This window comes from Tupaia chinensis, unplaced genomic scaffold, assembly GCF_000334495.1.
Source record: "Tupaia chinensis unplaced genomic scaffold, TupChi_1.0 Scaffold000503_1, whole genome shotgun sequence".
Lineage (NCBI taxonomy): Eukaryota > Metazoa > Chordata > Mammalia > Scandentia > Tupaiidae > Tupaia > Tupaia belangeri.
The window spans coordinates 1,343,042-1,362,866 of NW_006160015.1; the positions used below are offsets into that span (position 1 = coordinate 1,343,042).

Below are 19,825 nucleotides of genomic sequence, written 5' to 3' on the forward strand. Positions count from 1 at the left end.
CTGTGGGCCCCGGCCCTTTTTTTTTTTCTTTTTCTTTTTTTTTTTTTTTTTTTGTTTTGAGAGGTTTTTGCTATAAGGCACATGCGCTCACCAGAAAGACAGAGAGAGACAGAAAGCGAGAAATCTCCCCCCAGTGAGGATGGTCACACTGCAATCCATTCTCCTCCATTCTTCTCTTGGAATCTTGGGCACGCACGCACACGTGCCTGGTGTGAGTTTAAGCCATCGGGTTCAGGACTTAAACTGTGGTCGACTACATGGGAGTCCAGTGACATAGCCATTATGCCAACTGCTGGTTCCCAGCCTTTGCATATCTTAGTGTCTTTTCCCTCTGCTCAACCCAGGAGGCCATGGAGAGGCTGCTAGTGCTGATACTGTGGGCTGCTGAAGACTGCATGATAGGGAGGGGTGGGAGCAGACTGGAGGCCCACACAGCAGAATGCTCTGTGCACCTGCTGTTTCCTGGGTGCACAGCATTCATCTAGTAACACCCACAGTGAGTTCCTGAGTTATAGTGCTTTTAAATCTATTTTCTTGAAAAAGACAGGGGATTAAGTTTCTCATTTGGAAAGGATTGTGTTTACCAATCATAAAACTCTGCTAAGAAATGAAGCCTCTAATACCTGCCTGGATGACATGGCTTTTACCAATGCCTTTTGTAGATTCTTGTTCTGCCATGTTGTCTGTCTGCAGTAGCAGGATTGTATAGATCCCTTGTGAAGACTAGCCTCTTTGTCATGAAGGACAGAATAGGTCTTTCTCCAGGACTTTTCTACACAAACATATTCGTAACTTTTACACTTATTTATTTACCTTTTTATTTTGGGGTGCCTTGAGTGGTCGTAGCTTATTTAGTTGTCCCAGGACTCCCGAGAGGTAGAACGGGCAGCTGTTTCCATGGCTAGGGACATGGCAGTGCAGAGGGCATGGCAGGCTTAGGACCATGTGGCTGGCAAATGGCAGACCTGGTTTGAAGCAGAATGTTCTGATTCATGGATGATTGCTTTGTGCCCTTTGGCCTGTTGCTCCACAAGGGGGATCAAGCTTCATGTGGTTTTCTTAGTATTTTAAGAACATTTAAAAAATTTGCAACGAGGACAGGAAGTAAGCCCTTCTGTTCCTAAGCCAGCTTAAATAATTATCCATTCATTTCCAGTCTTGATTCATCTGAAACCCTGCTCACCTCCTGCCTCCCAAGACTATTCTGAAGCAGTTCCTAGGCATCACATTTTTTTTTCAGAGAATTTATTTCGTTTTATTTATCATTGTTATTATTTTAATTTGCTATAGGACACATGTGTTTACTAGAGACAGAGAGAGGGAAAGTGAGACCCCTGTTCCTTAGCCTCCACACCACCTGCTGGCCCAACAACATATCATTTTATCTATAAATACTTTAGTACGCATCTTTAAAAGATAAGGAATCTTTCCCTTAGTAACCATAACGTAGTTGTTATGTGCAGACATTAAACAAATTCTTCAATATCATCACTGCCTAGCCAGTGTTCATATTCTTTTGATCGTCTTACTGCTTTTTCCAGATTGAATCAGTAACCCAATGAGGTGTTGTTGATTGATTTAGATTGATGGGTTCCTTTTCTGTTTCCCTCCTTTCCTTCCTTCCTTCCTTCCTTCCTTACTTCCTTCCTTCCTTCCTTTCTTTCTTTCTTTCTTTCTTTCTTTCTTTCTTTCTTTCTTTCTTTCTTTCTTTCTTTCTTTTTTTTTTCTTTCTTTTCCTTCCTTCCTTCCTTCCTTCCTTCCTTCCTTCCTTCCTTCCTCTCTTGTTTTCTCTATTGGGTCATGAAAAAAAGTCATGAAGAACTTTTGCATAGAAAAACATAGGAAAATATGTCCTGACTTTTCAGACAACCCAGTATCTCCTTTTACTGGAAACTAGGCTGCTTGTCCAGTGGAGAGCGCCACGGTCTGGATGGGCTGATTGCAGCCTCTGTCCCCCAGATCCCAGTCTTATTTACCATGTTCTTCTGCCACCAGTAGTTGGTACAGGGTGAGAAATCCTTAATCTGAAAAATTTGAAATCTAAAATGCCCTGAAGTCCCAAAGATTTTGAATACTTGACATGATGCCCCACATGGAAAATTCCACACCCGACCTCATGAGACAAGTGTCAGTCAAAATCTTGGCAGTGTAAAAGTATCAAATAATATAAATTTTCCTCCAGTCTGTATGGGTATATGATACGTAGGAAAGAAGAACAAATGTTGTGTTTGTATTTGGATTCCCTCCCCAAGATGTTTCATCATGTATATACAGATCTTCCAAAATCCAGATTTGATATGGGATAATCAGCCAGTATTTAGATCCAGAAGCCCCATCCAATTCAGGTTTGATTTTCTTTTTCTTCCCCTGTGGCAGGACTATTTCATAGGCAGAGTTGTGTGCTAATGTAACAAAGTACCTCACTTATATCTGGTTATAATTTTCTGTGTGCCTGTTGCTTGACATTCATTAATTAGGATGGTACACGGTAGTGATATTCCAGTTCTTTTCATTTTCATTCATTACTTAAATTATTTCCATAAAGAAGAACCTTGGCATTGTCAATTCTGGTTACTCTGAGGTACAGTTACGTTGAGGAGAGGCAGAATTCTTGATTTGTTATTTTATTCTTTTTAACCAGTTTTTAAAATAATGAGTGGCTCTCTGGCAATTTCCTCTGGGACTGATGAGTTTTGTTGTTGTTGGTCTTGGTGAGTAGCGTTGTGAGCTCATGGATTTAGACATTTCTGATGTGCTTCAGTCCATTACTGTTATTTTTCTGTGCCTGTCTTGGGCCATCTTTGACCAATGGAAGTCTCTTGAAGTTGATTTCTCTCTCAGTCTGTTTTTGTGTTTCTAAAATAATACCTGAGGCTGGGTGAACTATAAAGAAATAGAAGTAGATACCATTTTGGTGGCTGGAACGTACAAGGGCATCAAAAAATGACTGAAGGCAGAACTTTTAGCATGATCTCCCCTTGTGGTTTCTGTCTGCTTATATACTTGCCACAACTCAATTACAGAGGTCCCACCCTAATGACATTCTCATATCCAGAAGCCTCACCCTGGGATAGCAGGAAAGAATTAAGTTTTTAGCTAATACTTTAATAATACCATCAGTACAGTCAAGTTCCAACGAGTTCCTGGGGACATCCATTTATGCCTACTAAGATCAAATTCCAAAGCATGAAACTTCACAGGATAAAGCATGAGCCAAACTGTAACAGTTCCCAAGTCTTTTGTACATGGCTCTAGTAGTCTTTGCTATTGATAATTTCCTTGTTTTCTAGTGGGACAAGATGCATCCAGCTCATTTTGAGACTTTTTTTGCCCTGCTGTGGAATTAATCATCTTTCTAAACTACACTGATTCCTTTTAGTGGGAAATGGCATTTAGAGAGGAGTACTAAGGCTGCTTATTGCTACCGGATTGGTTGTTTCTTGCTTCTTTGTTGGACAAAGTTAGAAAAACTGTTTTAAAGATAAACATATCATGAGTTTATATGGTTATTTCTAAGTCATGACACAATAATTCTTTAGAATTATTTAATTTAATTACTGTTGATATTTTTAATTTGCTCGAGTGTACATGTTCTCACTAAAGAGAGAGAAAGAGAGAGAAAGCGAGCTGCCAAGTCTGAGACTTGGACTTTAATCAGCCATGTAGGAGTCCAGTGCCTTAACCACCAAGCCAACTGCTGGACACTAATGTTTTAACTTACTCGTATTTATATCTTTTCCCATTCACCTCTGTTCTCTTTCATCCAGTACCTAATCCCATTTCTCAATGATAGTAACATTATTTTTTTATTTATTTATTTTTGTAGTATAAAACATTCTAATATGATTTCTGAAAACAATTTACCTTTACCCTTTTCCTTTTCCTTTTTCTTTTTTTTTGCATTTGCCATTATTTTTAGGGTAGGTATATCCCACAGGACTGTTTGTTCAAGTTCATTTAAGACCACGTTCAATAGTTCCTCTTTTTTGTATGGTTATGCCAATAATTGAAATGGGGATATAGTTGTGTCTATTTCATTTTGCTCTCGATTGCTTTTTAAAAATTTATCTTTCATAATTCCATATGTTTTTATGTCTCCAAATTCAAATCTGCAAAAGAGATTTGAATTATTATTACTATTATGTTAAGTTGATTTATCCCAGGAGTTAACAAGGGCGAGAGGGAGAGACAGACAGGCAGACAGAACCCTCAACAGTCTTGATAATTGTATTTCACACCCAGCTTTAGCCAGTCCTGGATCGTGGGCACACATGTTTGGTGTACTCAGGGAGTCTCCCAGACTTGATCCAGCAACCTCCCCATGTGGGTGAGCCTTGCAGTGTTGCATGTTAATACTGCTCTCCCAGTGACCCGCCTCTAAAGAGGTTATTTTTCAAGCGGACTGTTGTCCTTGTCTCTTCTACTCTAAGCTTTCTCCCTTGTTAGAGATAATTTTAAAAAGATCCTATGACTTATTTTTTCATTTTGTCTCTTCTGCATGTTGAATTTTCTCCATTGTGCTTGGTGGAGGGTCTTAGTTTCATTCTTGAAACATCAGTATTCTGGGTTCCTGAGAGTTTTTCTTGGAAGCATGAAATATGGCAGAAGCCTTGATTAAAACCCTTTGTGGTGGTGTAAGTACGGGCAGCATGTGCTATCTGTGGGTTCTGCATCTGCAGACTCAACCGATTGCTGATCAAAAAAAGTAAAATAATAATAATAATAAAAGGTGCATCTTACTGCACAGACTTGTTTTCTTGTCTTTATTTCATCAACAGTACAGTATAACAGCTATGTTCATAGCATATGGATTGTATTAGGTATTATAAGATTGGTAGAGCTGACTTAAAGCATCCAGAGGTTGTGCATGAGTTATCGGTAGGTACTGCATCATTTTTTTTTTTTTTTCGGAGAGGTTTTTCGCTATAGGGCGCATGCGCTCGCCAGACAGACAGAGAGTGACATAGAGACAGAAAGCGAGAAATCATCCCCCCAGGGGGGATGGTCACACCACAATCCCTTCTCCTCCATTCTCCTCTCAGGATCTTGGGCACGCACGTACACGCGCCCGGCATGAGTTTAAGCCACCGGGTCCGGGATGCGCACCGCGGTCGACTACGTGGGAGTTCAGCGACATAGCCATTACGCTAACTGCTGGTTCCCAAGTACTGCATCATTTTTTAAGGAATGAGAGCATCATGGATTTTGCTATTTATGGGCAACCCTAGACCCAGATACCAAGGGATGACTGTACTTCGCAGCCCGACTCCGGCTTCTCTAGACTCAGATGCAGGATGGTGCAGGAGAGGAGGGTAGTGATACTTATGTGGAGTTGATTTCTGCACTCTGGATCTTTTGTGGGGGTAACTTGGGTCATACCTGAGGACTAAATCTAAATCTGGGGGGGGGGTGTGTTGTACATACCAATGAGCTCTTCAACTTCCCAGTGACCCTTTTGTGCATTCAGGACTGAAGATTACTCATTCAAAGATGGTTCCTGATGATTCTGGTGTTCCCAGGCTTACTGTTTTCTTATCTCTGGATCTTTGTAACCTGTCTTCTGTTTCTAAAACGAACCACTTATTCCTTCTTTACACAAGTTTACTCTTACCTGCTTGTATTTTTGCTCAGGCACGTTTTTCTTTGATAACTTATTTCTTGTGTTTCATTTCCTCCTCATGAACCAAAGATGGTGGAGTTGAACAGAGAAAGTCTCAAGGCCCTGTGGGAGCAGGCTCCATGGTAGAGAGGCTCCATGTCCATGGGGGTTGTTCTAGTGATCAGTCCTGTAATAAGTTGCTCTAACAAGCAAAAGGTAGGGCTCATAGGTCAGGCATTTGAAGGAGGCTGAGGACCAAATTTCTTAGAGAAACTTCTTGTACACTTCAGTATAACTTGGAACTTTGGGGTATTGAGGTTGGAGTTCTAGAAATCCCTGTGGTTTGAGGGCCAGCACGTGGCATGGTAGTTAAGGCTGTGGGTCCACATGGCCAACTAGAGTTCACATCCAGAATCTAGCAGCTTGAAAATCATGTCAGACGCATGTATGTGTGATTAAAATTTCATGAGGAGAATGGAGGAGAAAGTATTGTGATGTGGCCTTCCTCCTGGTGTGTGTGTGTGGGTGTGTGTGCGTGTGTGATTTCTCACCCTTTCTCTGTTTCTCTCTCTGGCATGCACATGCACCCTGTGGCAAAAACTTGACAACAACAACAAAGAAATCCATGTGGTTTCATAGTTGGGAAGGATTCTTGTGAAGAAAAAAGGACTATATTCTTTTTTTTCTTTTTAAATTTATAATGAAACAATAGAGCACTTGAATGCACACAGGAAACTGGGAAGTGAGGATAAGCCCAACCCTTCAAAGGATTTGGCCATGCCATGCCATGACCTCCTTCTCCCAGTCCTCTGGTCCTTCCTCCAGGATCCTGGCGTACTTGCAGGCCTCTGGCACGTTTTCAGGCCAACCAAGCCGAGAACTCAAATTGTGTTGGCACTTAGTTTCCATGTCTGTAGTCTAGTAAGCTAGTAGCCTCGCACAGAGGTTGGGCTTGGGCTATTCAGGGTGGAATTTTTATGTGAGTGACTTTTGGCCTTGTCGCTTGAGTTTAAAATTTCTCAGTTTACTAGTTTGATAAGGAGTATTTTCCTTCATTTCTTACTAGTAGAAGGTGAGAATCAGTGATGGCTAGGTCCGTGGGGAGGTTAGGCCACATACTGGTATCATTCATTAATGAGTCCATCTGCCTGACTGGACTATTAAACATGGCCTCTCAGCAGAAAAGTTAGGGGGCTGGCAGGTGGCCTGGTGGTTAAAGGGGCGGGACTCCCACATCGCAGACCACAGTTCAAGTCCTGGGCCTGGCGGCTCGCTTTCTTGCTTTCCCTCTCTCGCTCTCTTGTTCTCTTTCACTCTTGATCTCACTCTGTCCTTCTCTGGCCACATTTTAAAATAAATAAATAAATAAATAAGGATAAATAAAATAGTTAAGAATAAAGTTAGACAAGTAGGTGGTAATGACCTGCCTTTATTGCTTCTGTGATTCTTTTCACTCTTAACATCTTCTGTTTGAACCACACTCACATCAGCTTAAGTGGACAACTGTGTAGCAGGCAACAGTGATGCCTGGAAACCTTGGGAAGTTTCTAGAAAGTTTGGGATGGCAGGCAGTACTTCTGGGCTTCTGACTGGTAGCTCAGGGTTGGATGTTGGTTAGCTGGCTGCGCGTGGCTGCTCCTGGGCTGGGCTCCCCCAGTGTGCAGCTGGGTACTCTTGCTTCTCGGTACAAGCCTCCGGATTTTCTTTTTCTTCTTTGGAGAGGTTTTTGCTATAGTTTGTGTGCACTCGCCAGACAGAGCGAGACAGAGAGATAGAAAGCGAGAAATCACTCCCCAGGGGGGATGGCCACGCCGCAATCCCTTCTCCTTCATTCTCCTCTCAGAGTCTTGGGCACGCACGCATGCACACACTCCTGGCGTGAGTTTAAGCCACCAGGTCCGGGACGTGAACCGCGGTCGACTACGTGGGAGTCCAGCGACATAGCCATTATGCTACCTGCTGGTCCCAAGCCTCCAGATTTTCATCTGTGTATATTTGAGATGGTCTGTGTGGTGACCCTCTGTGGTCTTCCATAAACTCTTCGTGCCTATTGAAATGAATGAACGGACATTTTGGAAATCTAACAGTGATTCTTTATGTCCCTGATATCTGATGATCTTATCTTACTCGTGATTCTTCAACACTTTCCTTCATTTCAGTAGATGAAAACTTCCATGACCTCATGGAAGGTAGCATGGTTGGTGAAGCCTGTGAGTCTGTGCACGTGCCGGTTGACAGGAGTGATGGGACTTTTATGTTTAACCCATTTGTAAGCGTCCTGATGAGCACTAGTTGGGTGGGATTAAAGTGTGTGTTAGTTGTGTTTCCTTTTTAAAAATTTCCCTTCCCTTCTCCCACTTCACATAGACAGAAAACAGCCATCAAAGACAAACCCTGCAGTTGTTTACCATTTCTTTGTTAATGGGGAGGGATTGCCTAAATGGACAAGCCTGTTTCACAGCCAGGCTCTTGAAAGGTTTGCAAACTTTTGGCATTTGTCTTTGGAGAAGTCAAGAGGAAATGATGTTGAGGCCTACGTGTTTGCTTTGGGTGACCTGAATTGGCAAGCAGTGCTCAGTTTTCTTCGATGGGGGAGGAGGGTCCCTTACCAGGGTTACGGGGGAGGAAGTAGGTTATGGGGTGGAGTGGCCATTTGGCAGGGAGAGGGATGCAAGCATGAAAAGGGAAACTCTTTTGCCTGTGTTGAGTGTGGCCCCTGTCGTGCTTTGCCTGTCCTTGTCTTTAGTTGTAGAGAACATGGCTCGCCCCAAGTCTTATTCAGCAGGTAAGCATCCGTGCCTCCAAACTCATTGTGTGGGATTGTAATTCTTGCTTTGGGGAATAATGATGAGTAATAGTTTAACTTTTGAGTCTTGACTGACTAAGCCAGGGCATCCATACTTCTGGGCTCACCCTAGTTTCTGGTGCTGTAGAGGCATAGTTAATCAATGCCTTTTGTTCTCAGGAGCCTGGGAACTTCTTAATCCTGGGTCCTTTTTAATACTTCCAACAGATTGGGGACTGGGTTCTTTTGGAACTACTGATACGTGGAGTTTGAATTGGAAGACATTGGAGGGTCACTTTTGATCTGCGTTTGTGTGCATATCTCGGTTTATAAAGGCTCCTTAAGCAGAAAAAAGTGGCGAGAGTAGTCCTCTGTGAATGAGCCTTCTTAATTTTCCTTAAGTCTGGGGTGTTGAGAGTACAGAGGTAACAGGCAGGGTGTGAGCTGGGCTGTGTATACACAAGCAAATTCCTCATCTACTTTTGGCTACTTTTTTTCATATTCATTTTAGGCCAAGATTTATTTAGTAGTTTGCCAGGTGTGTTGTAATATTTCTCGAGCACCCACAGTGTACCAAGCACAATGTTCTAGAGGTTTGTTGGTTTTGAACTTAGAACTTCGACTTCAGGTTAAAACTGTTACATGCTTGTCTGAAAGAAGAAAGCAGTTTTGTTTTTCTTTCATATTAGCGATGAATGTTATGCTTTGTCAAAATGCCTTTCAATGTGCTGATAAAGTTGTGTTAGAAAAACTAGTGTGGTATGCATTTCTAATTAGGGCTTTTTTTTTTTCCTTTCTTTTTCTTTAGGAAGGCACCAAAGTAATTCAGCCCATATTTTTGGGAAAAATCATTAATTATTTTGAAAGTTATGGTTCCACCAACTCTGTGCCTTTGCACACAGCTTACGCCTACGCTACAGTGCTGACGGTCTGCACTCTCTTCTTGGCCATCCTGCACCACTTATATTTTTATCATGTTCAGTGTGCCGGGATGAGGTTAAGAGTAGCCATGTGCCATATGATTTATCAAAAGGTAAGTGACATTGAACATCAAAACATGGACTTTGCCTGAACCATCCGAAACATTTTGGGAAATGCTATATCAATTAAGGACTGCATTATTATTGGGTCATTTGAAAAGTCATGACATTTTTTTTCTATGCAAAAATATGGCATGATTTTTCTTAATCACCAAACAGAATCATTTAAACCTTGCTGGGGAAGCTTGTTATTTGTTTTAGTCTAATTATTTTTTTTTATATTTTTTCCTTCAAGCATACTTTCCGTTCTGATCCGTTCTGTGCTGATAACAGAATTAGTTGAGTCTCGTAATTTATGAAACTAGAGGTTTGTTCATCTCATGATTCAGAGGCCCACCTTCTCAGGTTGTATCCGTGGAGTGTCTTCTCTCTGGTAGATAATGTGGCAGAGGCTAGGAGCTCCAGTGGGGCAGAGCTGGTGTGTCTGTGTCCTTGTGCCTCTGTCTCCTTCCCTGTCCTTATAAGCCCACCAGGATTTAAACACTGAGGTCCCTCTCTGAAGGCTAATCATTTCCCGTAGGAACCTTCCTTCAACGCCACAGTCAGATTAAGTCTCCTCTTAATGCCATCACAATACAACCACTTTCCAACACGTGGGCTTTTAGGGAATGCATTCAAAACATAGTATCTTCCCAGTATATGATTAAAATTTTCTTTTACTGTCAGGTCAGAGCTGCTTTCTGTAACGTTTGGTCGTTGGCCATTGCAAAATACTAAATTTATAATGAAATGCAATTTTAACAAATCACATTGATTTTCAGTGTTTATATGCCTAACACTTGCAGCTGAGTTTTTTGAAGTGTACTGTACATTAATTTATATTGAAGTTGCCTTTTTTTTTTTTTTAGTTTAAATTAGAGGTGCGATTGACACAGGGGAGGAGCTCCGTCCTTCTTGGCAGTGGCTTTTTGCGTGATGGCCAGGACATTGTTCAGGTCCTCGCACTTCCTCTTTGCATGGATGTGTATCTCCACCCTTTTCTTGATGAACTTGAGAGCTCGCTTGTCCTTGTAGACCTGAGCAGCTGTGTGGCACGCCATTCGTAGGGGGAGAAGCCTCACTCCTCCTGGATCATGTTGCACACAGACTTGGTGTACTTGGTGAGCCACCCATGGCGGCAGTGGCTGTGCCTCGGCCTGCTCACATTCTTGGTCACTTTGTGAGCCTTGTTGAGGCCCATGGCCATGTAGTAGTGCAGAGCCATGGCTGCTGCTTTCCCAAAGTTGTATTTAAAAAAAAAAAATTATTTCTGTCTCTTTGGCAAACACATGCACCCTATAGCAAAAATCTCTCCCCCTCAAAAAAAAAAAAAAGAACTTTAGGGGGACCTGCAGATGGCATGATGGTTGATGGTCACACCAGTGGACTCCCATTAATCAGCTGTGGTTTGAAACCCGGACTTGACATGCTTGGTGCATGTGCATGAATGCCCAAAATCCTGAGAAGAGAATGGAGTAGAAGGGATTTTGGTGTGGCCATACCCCCTAGAGGGTGACTTCTTGGGATTTTCAAAAATCTCTAAAAAAAAAAAAAAAAAAAAAAGTGAACTTCAGTGAAATTACATCTATAATAAGATTCAGGTGAAAACAATAGGGAATTATTATGTTTCTTAAATAAATAATTATATTCAATATAGTTTTACTAACTAAAGAAAAATATAAGTGGAAACCATAGCAGATACAAACGGTTTTTTTTATAAAGCTAGTTAACAATTGTTTTTAATGATATTTAAGGAGGTAGTTGGATGTTTTGGATAGCTTAGTTTTCGGTTGTTTTTAGTAATTTTGATTGCTCTTGCAGAATTTGTATTTTTTAGGTTTATTATAGGGCGTGCATATTCACTAGTGACAGAGTGGGAAAATGAGAAATCATTCCCTAGACAGGATGGCTCTGCTGCAGTCCCTTCCTTTTCAATCCTTCGTGGGATATTGTGCATGCATTCACCCATGCGCATTGTGACTTGCAAGCCATCAGGTCTGCTTCTTGAACCATGCTCGGCTATGTGGGAGTCCAGCACCTTAACTACTATGTCACTTGCTGGCCCCTCATATTAAGTTTTTACATAATATTTCTTTTCCCTTATTGCAGTTTTTATTTGTGTATTTCTTCTGAGAAAGTTCGCTTGAGCCCACACCTAACAGGGTCCTATTTCTGGCTCCATCCCCATCCTTAGCCAGCGCCTAACCATGCCCTGAATACTCGGGGAGGTATCTGGACTCAAACTTGGAACCTTTCTAAGTGGGTCAGCCTCAAGGGCATCATGTTTTACTGCTGTACCACCATTCACCTCCCTTTACTAAACTTTTAATAATAAGATCTGTTTTGATGTGTTCAGTGCTTTTTGTATTGCGACATGCCATGAAATTTTCCCATAGTTTGTCTAGTTTGTCCTGGTCTTTTTTTTGGGGGGTGGGATAATTTGTCTAGTTTGTCCTGGTCTTTTTTTGGGGGGTGGAGGGGTGGGAGGAGAGGTTTTTGCTATAGGGTGCATTGCGCTCACCAGACAGACAGAGAGAGACAGAGAGGCGGAAAGCGATAAATCACTCCCCAGGGGGGATGGCCACACCACAATCCCTTCTCCTCCATTCTCCTCTCGGGATCTTGGGCACGCATGCACACGCGCCCAGCGTGAGTTTAAGCCACCAGGTCTGGGACGCGAACTGCGGTCGACCACATGGGAGTCCAGCAACATAGTTATTACGCTAACTGCTGGTCCCTTGTCTTGGTCTTAATTGTTGGGAAAAAAAGTAGGATCTCAGATGTCTTTAGAAAGGTATCATTACTAAAGAGATACAAATGTCAGGAGCTGAAAATCTCTTTGTAAACTTTACTCTGAATATCTTTTTTGTCCTGAGCTGTTCGCTTAGATATTTTTCATTCGTAGATAAAAACCAAACATTTCAAATGTAAGTTATCACTTATTGCTTATTGTTACTTAACTACATGGCGCTCCTGTTTATTGTGAATCTTTTTCTCAGTAAAATTCAAGATGTCCTCTCCCCTTTACATATCTTCTTTGAGCAGAGTCTTATTATTATTATTATATTTGGAGAGGTTTTTGCTATAGGGCGTGTGTGCTTGTCAGACAGAGTGACAGAAAGCGAGAAATCACCCCCAAGGGGGGTGGCCACACCTCAATTCCTTCTCCTCCATTCTCCTCTCGGGATCTTGGGCACGCACACACGTCCTGCATGAGTGCAGCACTTGAACTATGGGCTGACTACATGGGAGTCCAGCAAGATAGCCATTATGCAAACCGCTGGTCCCGAGCAGAGTCTTATTAATCTTGGGATTGCATGATTCCAGAAGGCCTCATGTTTTATTATCCATGGAAGGGTATGACAAGTTCGTCCTGTTTCCTCCTCTGTGATAGGGAAATGGTAACAATGCCCATACACTGTAACTATAAGTCGTTATCTTTATTATTTGCTTGCATTCTGTTCTGTGATTCAGAGATGAGTACTCAAGGTTCATTATGAACTAGTTAAATTTCTATATCCAGATCATGCTTATTTCCAGTAAGTTCATAGGAAATGTCACTAGAACCTTCAACACTGCAGTGAGGTGTAAGGTGCTGATTCAAAGAAGGCTCTTTGCACAGGTGAGCTGTAAACTCACCTGTTTTTCTTCCACTTTGCACTAACGCTTTGGAAAGTAGCCTCTGGGAAATCCGATCTGACCTGGCAGATTTGCTTACCTGAATGTAAACATCTCCCAAAGGTATTAATTTGCCAGCTTGATTATCCTAGAAGAATTGTCTCTTTATGAAGTCAAGAACTGCTTGGGTCAAATCATAGACTTAACCTGAAATTCCAGAAACGTGGGAAAGATGAATGTCCTGGTGTACTGCTCTCTATCTGGAAACGTGCCCGGGTGAAGAAATAAGACACTTCTTCATGAATGTGGGCTGCTGCCTTCGGGCAGTGCAATGCTGAGAGGCTCCTCTGCAATGTTTGCAGTTTATGCTCCGGCCCTACCTCCTAATCCCCAGTCCTGGGAGAAATCATGCTGGGTATTACAAACACAAAGACGACTGAGCTCATCGTTGTGGTTTGCCGGATATTAAAATGACTTGGCCTATCCATGGTAGCACACACTGGTAGATGCTATTACTTGGCAAGGGGAGTCCACATGGGAGGCCTGCGTTTAATTCCCAGTCCACCCTAAAAGCCAGACACAATGGGGCATGCCTGTAGTCCCAGCTTCTTAGGAGGCTGAAGCAGGAAGATTGTGATGTAGAAAGACCTTGTCCAGAAGCAAACAAACAAACAAAATAGCCAAACCAAAAAGTAAAAACAACCCAAAGACAGAAAATAAAAAAAATGTGTAATTCATTTATGTTTTCATAGCTTTGGTAAAATTATTTTTGGATTTTCATCATTGATTTTTTTTTTTCTTTCCTTTAGTTTTTTTTTTTTTTGTTTATTTGTTTTTCACTATAGGTGCATGCACTTGCTAGAGAGAGACACAGCGAGAAAGTAGTACCATTTCATGTGTGACTTATTTCGTGTGGCACGTCTCCCAGGTGTATTCATGTTGTGGGATATGTCAGAATTTAATCCCTTCTTGAGGCTGAATATTTCATTGTATGGATATGCCACATTATGTGGCATATCATCTATTAGTGGGTAATTGGGTTGCTTCTAATTCTTAGTTTTTATGAATAATGTTGCTATGGACATGGTATGCAAATGTCTCTGAGATCTTGCTTTCAATTCTTTTGGATGTATATTCTCAGACTAGCATTGCTGGATCTTGTGATAGTTGTTTTTTTTTTTTTTTTTTTTTTTTTTTTTAAGTTTTTGAGGATCTTCCCTCCCGTGTCATAATAGCTGCATCATTAAGCATTCCCATGTATTCGTTGATTTTTTTTTTTTTTTTCTGCTGAGAACTAAAGAGAAATTTTTATGAACTGTGACAACTGTGTTTGGATTGGTGGCTCCAATGGTGTTCTGTTAATGTGGCTCTTGTGAGATGTTCAGGTTCCTCACATCTCTGTGTCATTTCCCACAATGTTCACCGAATACAGGGCCTGTGTAACCCGGGCTTTGGTTTGTGGTGCGGTTAAGAACACAGTTTCCTCTGGGCATTAGTGGTTTGAAATTATGCTTACTCATTTTGGAAAGTCACCATGTGTCACTAGTCGTATGCTCCACCATGGAGTTCCGTTAACCTCTACAGTGGAACCAGTAGCTTGCTTTCTGTTTTTATTTCTTGGCCTGGACGCAGAAGTGGGTGGAGGCATGTCCAGCTTCGGGATTATTTCCCTAGCATAGAGCTCAGGAAACAGGGCCAGGCTGAAGAAAGACAGTGGCTTCAAGGAAAGTGAGCATAGATTAAAGATGGTAGAGGAAATCCAGTCCTAGGCCCCAGTGGGAATGGGTCTTCCCTTTGCCAGCCTTAGCTTAGGGCCTGAGTAGAACTAAGCCTGAGTGCTCGAGTTCTATGGATCTGGGACAGGCAGGATGACAGCAATCAAGGTGGCCTTGTCATTTCTGTTCCTTAAGATCTCTGGCCTGATTGACTCTAGGTTTCCTGAGTTTGTGTTCAGTTTGAAGATCCACGTAGTTCCTGCAGGGGCCTGGCTACTAAAGAGTGGATTTCAGTGAAGACTTGGCTTGTTCTGATTGCTAGGTGAAGCCCAGGCTCGCAGTCTCTGAACTTCCTGATGCTGTCCTGTCGTGCTTGTTATGTGGTACAGACTTCCTTGCAGAACCAAGTCACTTTGGCTAGACTTCTGTTTCTGGATAAAATCGCTCATCTTCACTCGCTTTAGAATTACCCCAAGGGATGGGTTATGGGAGAATATTTATCCCCCTTGGCTTCAACTTGTAAGGCAAGTTGGCTTCCAGCAAACATTCTAGTTTATCTTCATCATTTTTTATAGATCTGTCTTTTGAGAATGCAACCACCTGTATGCTGTGTATTTCAAAGGGGTAATATCTGTTTTGAGAAAAATTTGGGCTTACTCTAGTATATATATTTTTCAACCATTTAAGTGATGTAGGTCTATTTTTAGAATTCTATATGTTGGGAGAAAACACACGCTTCAGGTGTCGACTCTGTTTAGATCACATGTTACTAGGTGCTCTTCGTCTTTCTAGGGGAGCACATTCTCCCATTTTTAAAAAGTCCTTTCTATTGAGACCCCTCTCCTTGACCACCTTACTTCTCTTCTGGCATCGCCCCAGCTTGGCTATGACTCACCGTCAGTGGTCAGAGCCGCCGGTGCCCTCTGTCACAGGCTCTGAGAATGAAGAAGGAGCCCTTCAGGATGCGTGGGCAGAGGCTGAGCTTGCTTGCTCACTTCCCCTGAGCCATGTCTGCAGTCTCCTGCCATCAGTGGAGCCTGAGTGTAAACAAACGTGCAGTGTGCAGTCCTCCGCCATCAGTGGAGCCTGAGTGTAAACAGACACGTGCAGTCTGCAGTGTCCTGCCATCAGTGGAGCCTGAGTGTAAACAGACACGTGCACGGATACCAAAAACAAAACAAAGACAAATGCACTGAGTGTGCTGATGGCAAGGTTTCAGCCCCTGCAGCCTCTCGTATCTCCCTGAGTCACTCAAGGGCCCGTGGAAAGGCACTGGATAGGAGGTGCTGCAATGTCTGCCAAATGAGGTCATTTCATCCTTCTCAGCACTTTATTTAAAGCTCATTTGATTTCATTGTAGACCCTGCGTGCTCCACGTTTAGGCTGGGCCATGTGAAACGGCAGGTAGTAAACGGATTTGGGCTCATAGAGCCAGCAGTTTCACGTGGCTCAGTCTAGCAGTTGCCTGTTAGTCCATGGCTAGGTTTCCTTCCTGAAGAGGTGTGGGGGACTGTACTTGGCATGCTGTGTGGGTATTTATGGAAAAACAGAATCTCTCTGGAAATCCTATACTTTCGCTGGTCTTTCTCTTCTAGTGCTGTCTTCTAACTTTCTGACAAAATTACAGAGAACTGGTAGTGCTTTTTAAATTTTTAAGATTTTTGTTTTTAATTAATTGACAGAGGGTACACGTTCTTGTTGGGGCGGGAAGGCGGGGAGAACGAGTAGTAGAAGGGGCATGATCTCACCTCAGTTCTGTCTCTTGTCTCTTGTTGGACATGTAAACACATGTGCCTGGTGGGTTTTCTTTTTTTTTTTTTTCTTTTTTCTTTTTTAAATTTTATTTTATACATTCAATTACTAAATATCACTACAGCTTATAAAGTAAATTTATCCAACAGTGCCTGGTGTATATTTTTAAGCCCCTGGGGCCAGGATTTTAACCACAGTCTGATATATGGGATTGGCTCCTTTAACTAGTAGGCTATAGAGCCCACCCACTTTGTCAATTTTTACTTCTACTTTTCTATTTTATTTCTTTTTTAAAAAAGACGATTTTTAAAATTGCAAAATTAAGAAGGTATTGTTAACTATTTTTTTCTTTCAATTTGCCATAGAGTGTGTGCGCTTGTCAGAGAAAGATAGAGAGAAGAGGGAGTGTGGCCACACTGTTACATGTTCTCCTCTAGTATGTCTGGATTTTAGGCATGCATGCACATGTGCCTGGCATACATTTCAAGCTGCTGGGTCTAGGACTCAAGCCACATGGTCAGCCAGGTGAGATGTAGCCACCTTAAATACCATGTAACCTACTGGCCTTCTGTTTTACTTCTGATATGAACTTGAACTGAACTTGACCTAGATGTTTTGCGAAAAGTTAATCTCATCAAGGGGCAAGTTGTTTCCTGGTTGGCCAGAGATGAGAGACTGTTTAAATTTTCTATAGTTAGGGACTTGAGCACGTGAAGGAAGGACAGGCAGAGCGTTCTGAGTGTCAGGTGCATCCTTCCAATGCCATCTGCTCTGTGGAACGTAGGTGCAAACTGGATGTCAGTGCCTTAATTTTGTGCTTCCCAGGTTGTACAGAACCTTTAAAACAGCACTGATCTCTGACTTCTACCCCCCACCCCCCAATGTTCTGATTTAATTGGTATGGGGGAGTTTTAAAAAGTTCCCAGATATTATTGATAGGCCTTGGCTTAGTTTTATTTTGTGAATTATAACCAAGATTTTCCAGGACATAGGGGTAGCATATGGATTACATTTTTAATCCTTCTCAGTGAAAAGGGTTAGGCCTTTGAATAACATGTTTGAGTAACGCTTTTGAATGATGCTTTTGAAATTAGAGATGTAAACCCCAAGGAGAGCAACTATTCATAAGACCCAAAGTCTTAGAATTGAGGCTGGGCATCTCATACACAGGTGTTGAGTCAGGTGCCCAGGAACTTCGACTAGAAGACACTGTGGCAGGTTGAGCAAGGGCAGCCATTGTGGGCAGTCAGACCTCAGTCGGCCACTTGGTAAACTGAAATCTTACAGGAGTGGATTCACTTCTCAGTGTCTCAATTTCCTGACCTTCAAAATGGGAATAAAAATATTGCTCATTCACATTGTTGCTGGATAAGTATAACTTCTATAAAGCACTTGTATAGAAGAAGTATGTAATTTGGGGGTGCTAAGTGGTGTACAGTAAGTAGACTTAAGGGTTGAGGAAAGGATCCCATAGATTGTTGGTGGTGTGTGTGGGCACAGAGAGGCATTCTGGGCAGAACTTGCCTTGAACAGTTTTTTTTTTTGGAGAGGTTTTTGCTATAGGGCGCATGTGCTCGCCAGACAGACAGAGACAGAGAGACAGAAAGTGAGAAATCACCCCCCAGGGGGTTTGGCCACGCCACAATCCCTTCTCCTCCATTCTCCTCTCGGGATCTTGGGCACGCACTCACACATGCCTAGCGTGAGTTTTAAGCCACCGGGTCCAGGACTCAAACCGCGGTCCATTATATGGGAGTCCAGAGACATAGCCATTATGCTAACTGCTGGTCCTGTCTTGAACAGTTTTGACATGGAAAAATGGAAATGGTATGCAGGGAATGGTGGTAGCTGAGTTTGGTATAAGAATTTGGGAAAGCACTAGGGGGTGGTTGTAGAAAGACACATTAGGATTGGGGGTGGAGGCTTAGAGTAAATATAATGAACTTCAGAGGAAACTGACAGGTTATTTTTTTCAAAGTGGTTGTACTATTTTACATTCCCTAGAGCAGACTATCAAATTCTCTTGATTGGTGTATTTTTATAATCAGTCTTCAAGTTAAATATGAGGGGGGATTAAAAATGATTGTAGAAAAGTACACATTTATTTTGGTGCAAAAATTTCTTTAAATACATACATAGTATTATCATAATAGGAATTTTCTGTGAACCTTTTGAAGACCGTAAAGTATAAATTCCTTATCCTGTTAGTTTTTGGTTGTTTTGACTATTTAGAATCTTTTGGGTTTTCTTATAGACTTAGTGTCAGCTTGTCAGTTTCTGTAGAAGAGGCTGTTGGGTGTTTTATTGGAATTACATTAAATTTGTAGATCAGTTTAGAGAGAATGGACATTATTATTTCAAATTTCCATCCTATTAAACACGGCACCTCTTCATTTACTTAGTTCTTTTTTAACTTCTCTCCACAACTTTATCTTCTCTTGTATTTGTCAGCAGAGAGGTATTTCAGAGTTTTTATCATATTCCTTAACATTTAAAAGAATTTTTATGTTGTTAGAAATGGTATTGTCAATTTTCACTTTCCATTTGTTAGTATATAGAAATACAATTGATTTTTATATTTTCTTTTGTTTCCTGAGATCTTGCTAAACTTTAATTGTAGGAATTTTCGGTCAATTCCTTAGGCTACCTATGTAGATAATCACTTTTTTTTTTTTTTTTTGAGTGTTTTTTGCTATAGGGCGCATGCACTCGCCAGACAGACAGAGAGAGTCAGAGAGACAGAAAGCAGCAAATCATCCCCCAGAGGGGGTAGCCACGCTGCAATCCCTTCTCCTCCACTCTCCTCTTGGGATCTTGGTCACGCACGCACACGCGCCCGGCATGAGTTTAAGCCCCTGGGTCTGGGGCTCGACCCGCGATCGACTCCGTGGGAGTCCAGCGACATAGCCATTACGCTAACTGCTGGTCCCTGATAATCACATTTTTTAATGGAAGCTAGTATACCAAGATTGAAAGAGGTGTGGGTGTGTGTTAACATTTCCAACCAAGAATTTGTCAGTTTTTCTCTTTAGGCATGAAGCTTTTGTATCCTGATCTTTAAAATCTATTTCATGTTCATTTGTATCTAATTGCCCTTCATCTTCCACAATTGGACAGTATTTATGCTTTAAATATTCACTTATCCACAATTTAAAAGAAGAAAAAGACAACAATGTTTTATTTACCTGCCAGATTGCTATTTTTGGTGCTCTTCATTGTTTTCTGCAGCTTCAAGTTTCTGGTTGGTGTAATTTCTCCTTTTTGTTGTTTTTAATTTTGCCAGAAGGTATGTGCTCCTATTGGGGACAGGGAGAGGGGGTAGGAAGGAAGGGAAAGA

At 41.8% G+C, this 19,825-nt stretch overlaps 1 protein-coding gene across 1 annotated transcript in view; it reads left to right on the top strand.

Annotated features, from left to right (window-relative positions):
* The window catches only part of ABCC4 (ATP binding cassette subfamily C member 4 (PEL blood group)), a 212,260-nt gene that overhangs the window by 5,109 nt on the left and 187,326 nt on the right, over positions 1-19,825 (top strand). Inside the window, exon 3 of the mRNA XM_014590934.2 lies at positions 9,193-9,417. Coding sequence (XP_014446420.1) covers positions 9,193-9,417 — 225 coding nt within the window. The remainder of the gene's footprint in view (positions 1-9,192; positions 9,418-19,825) is intronic.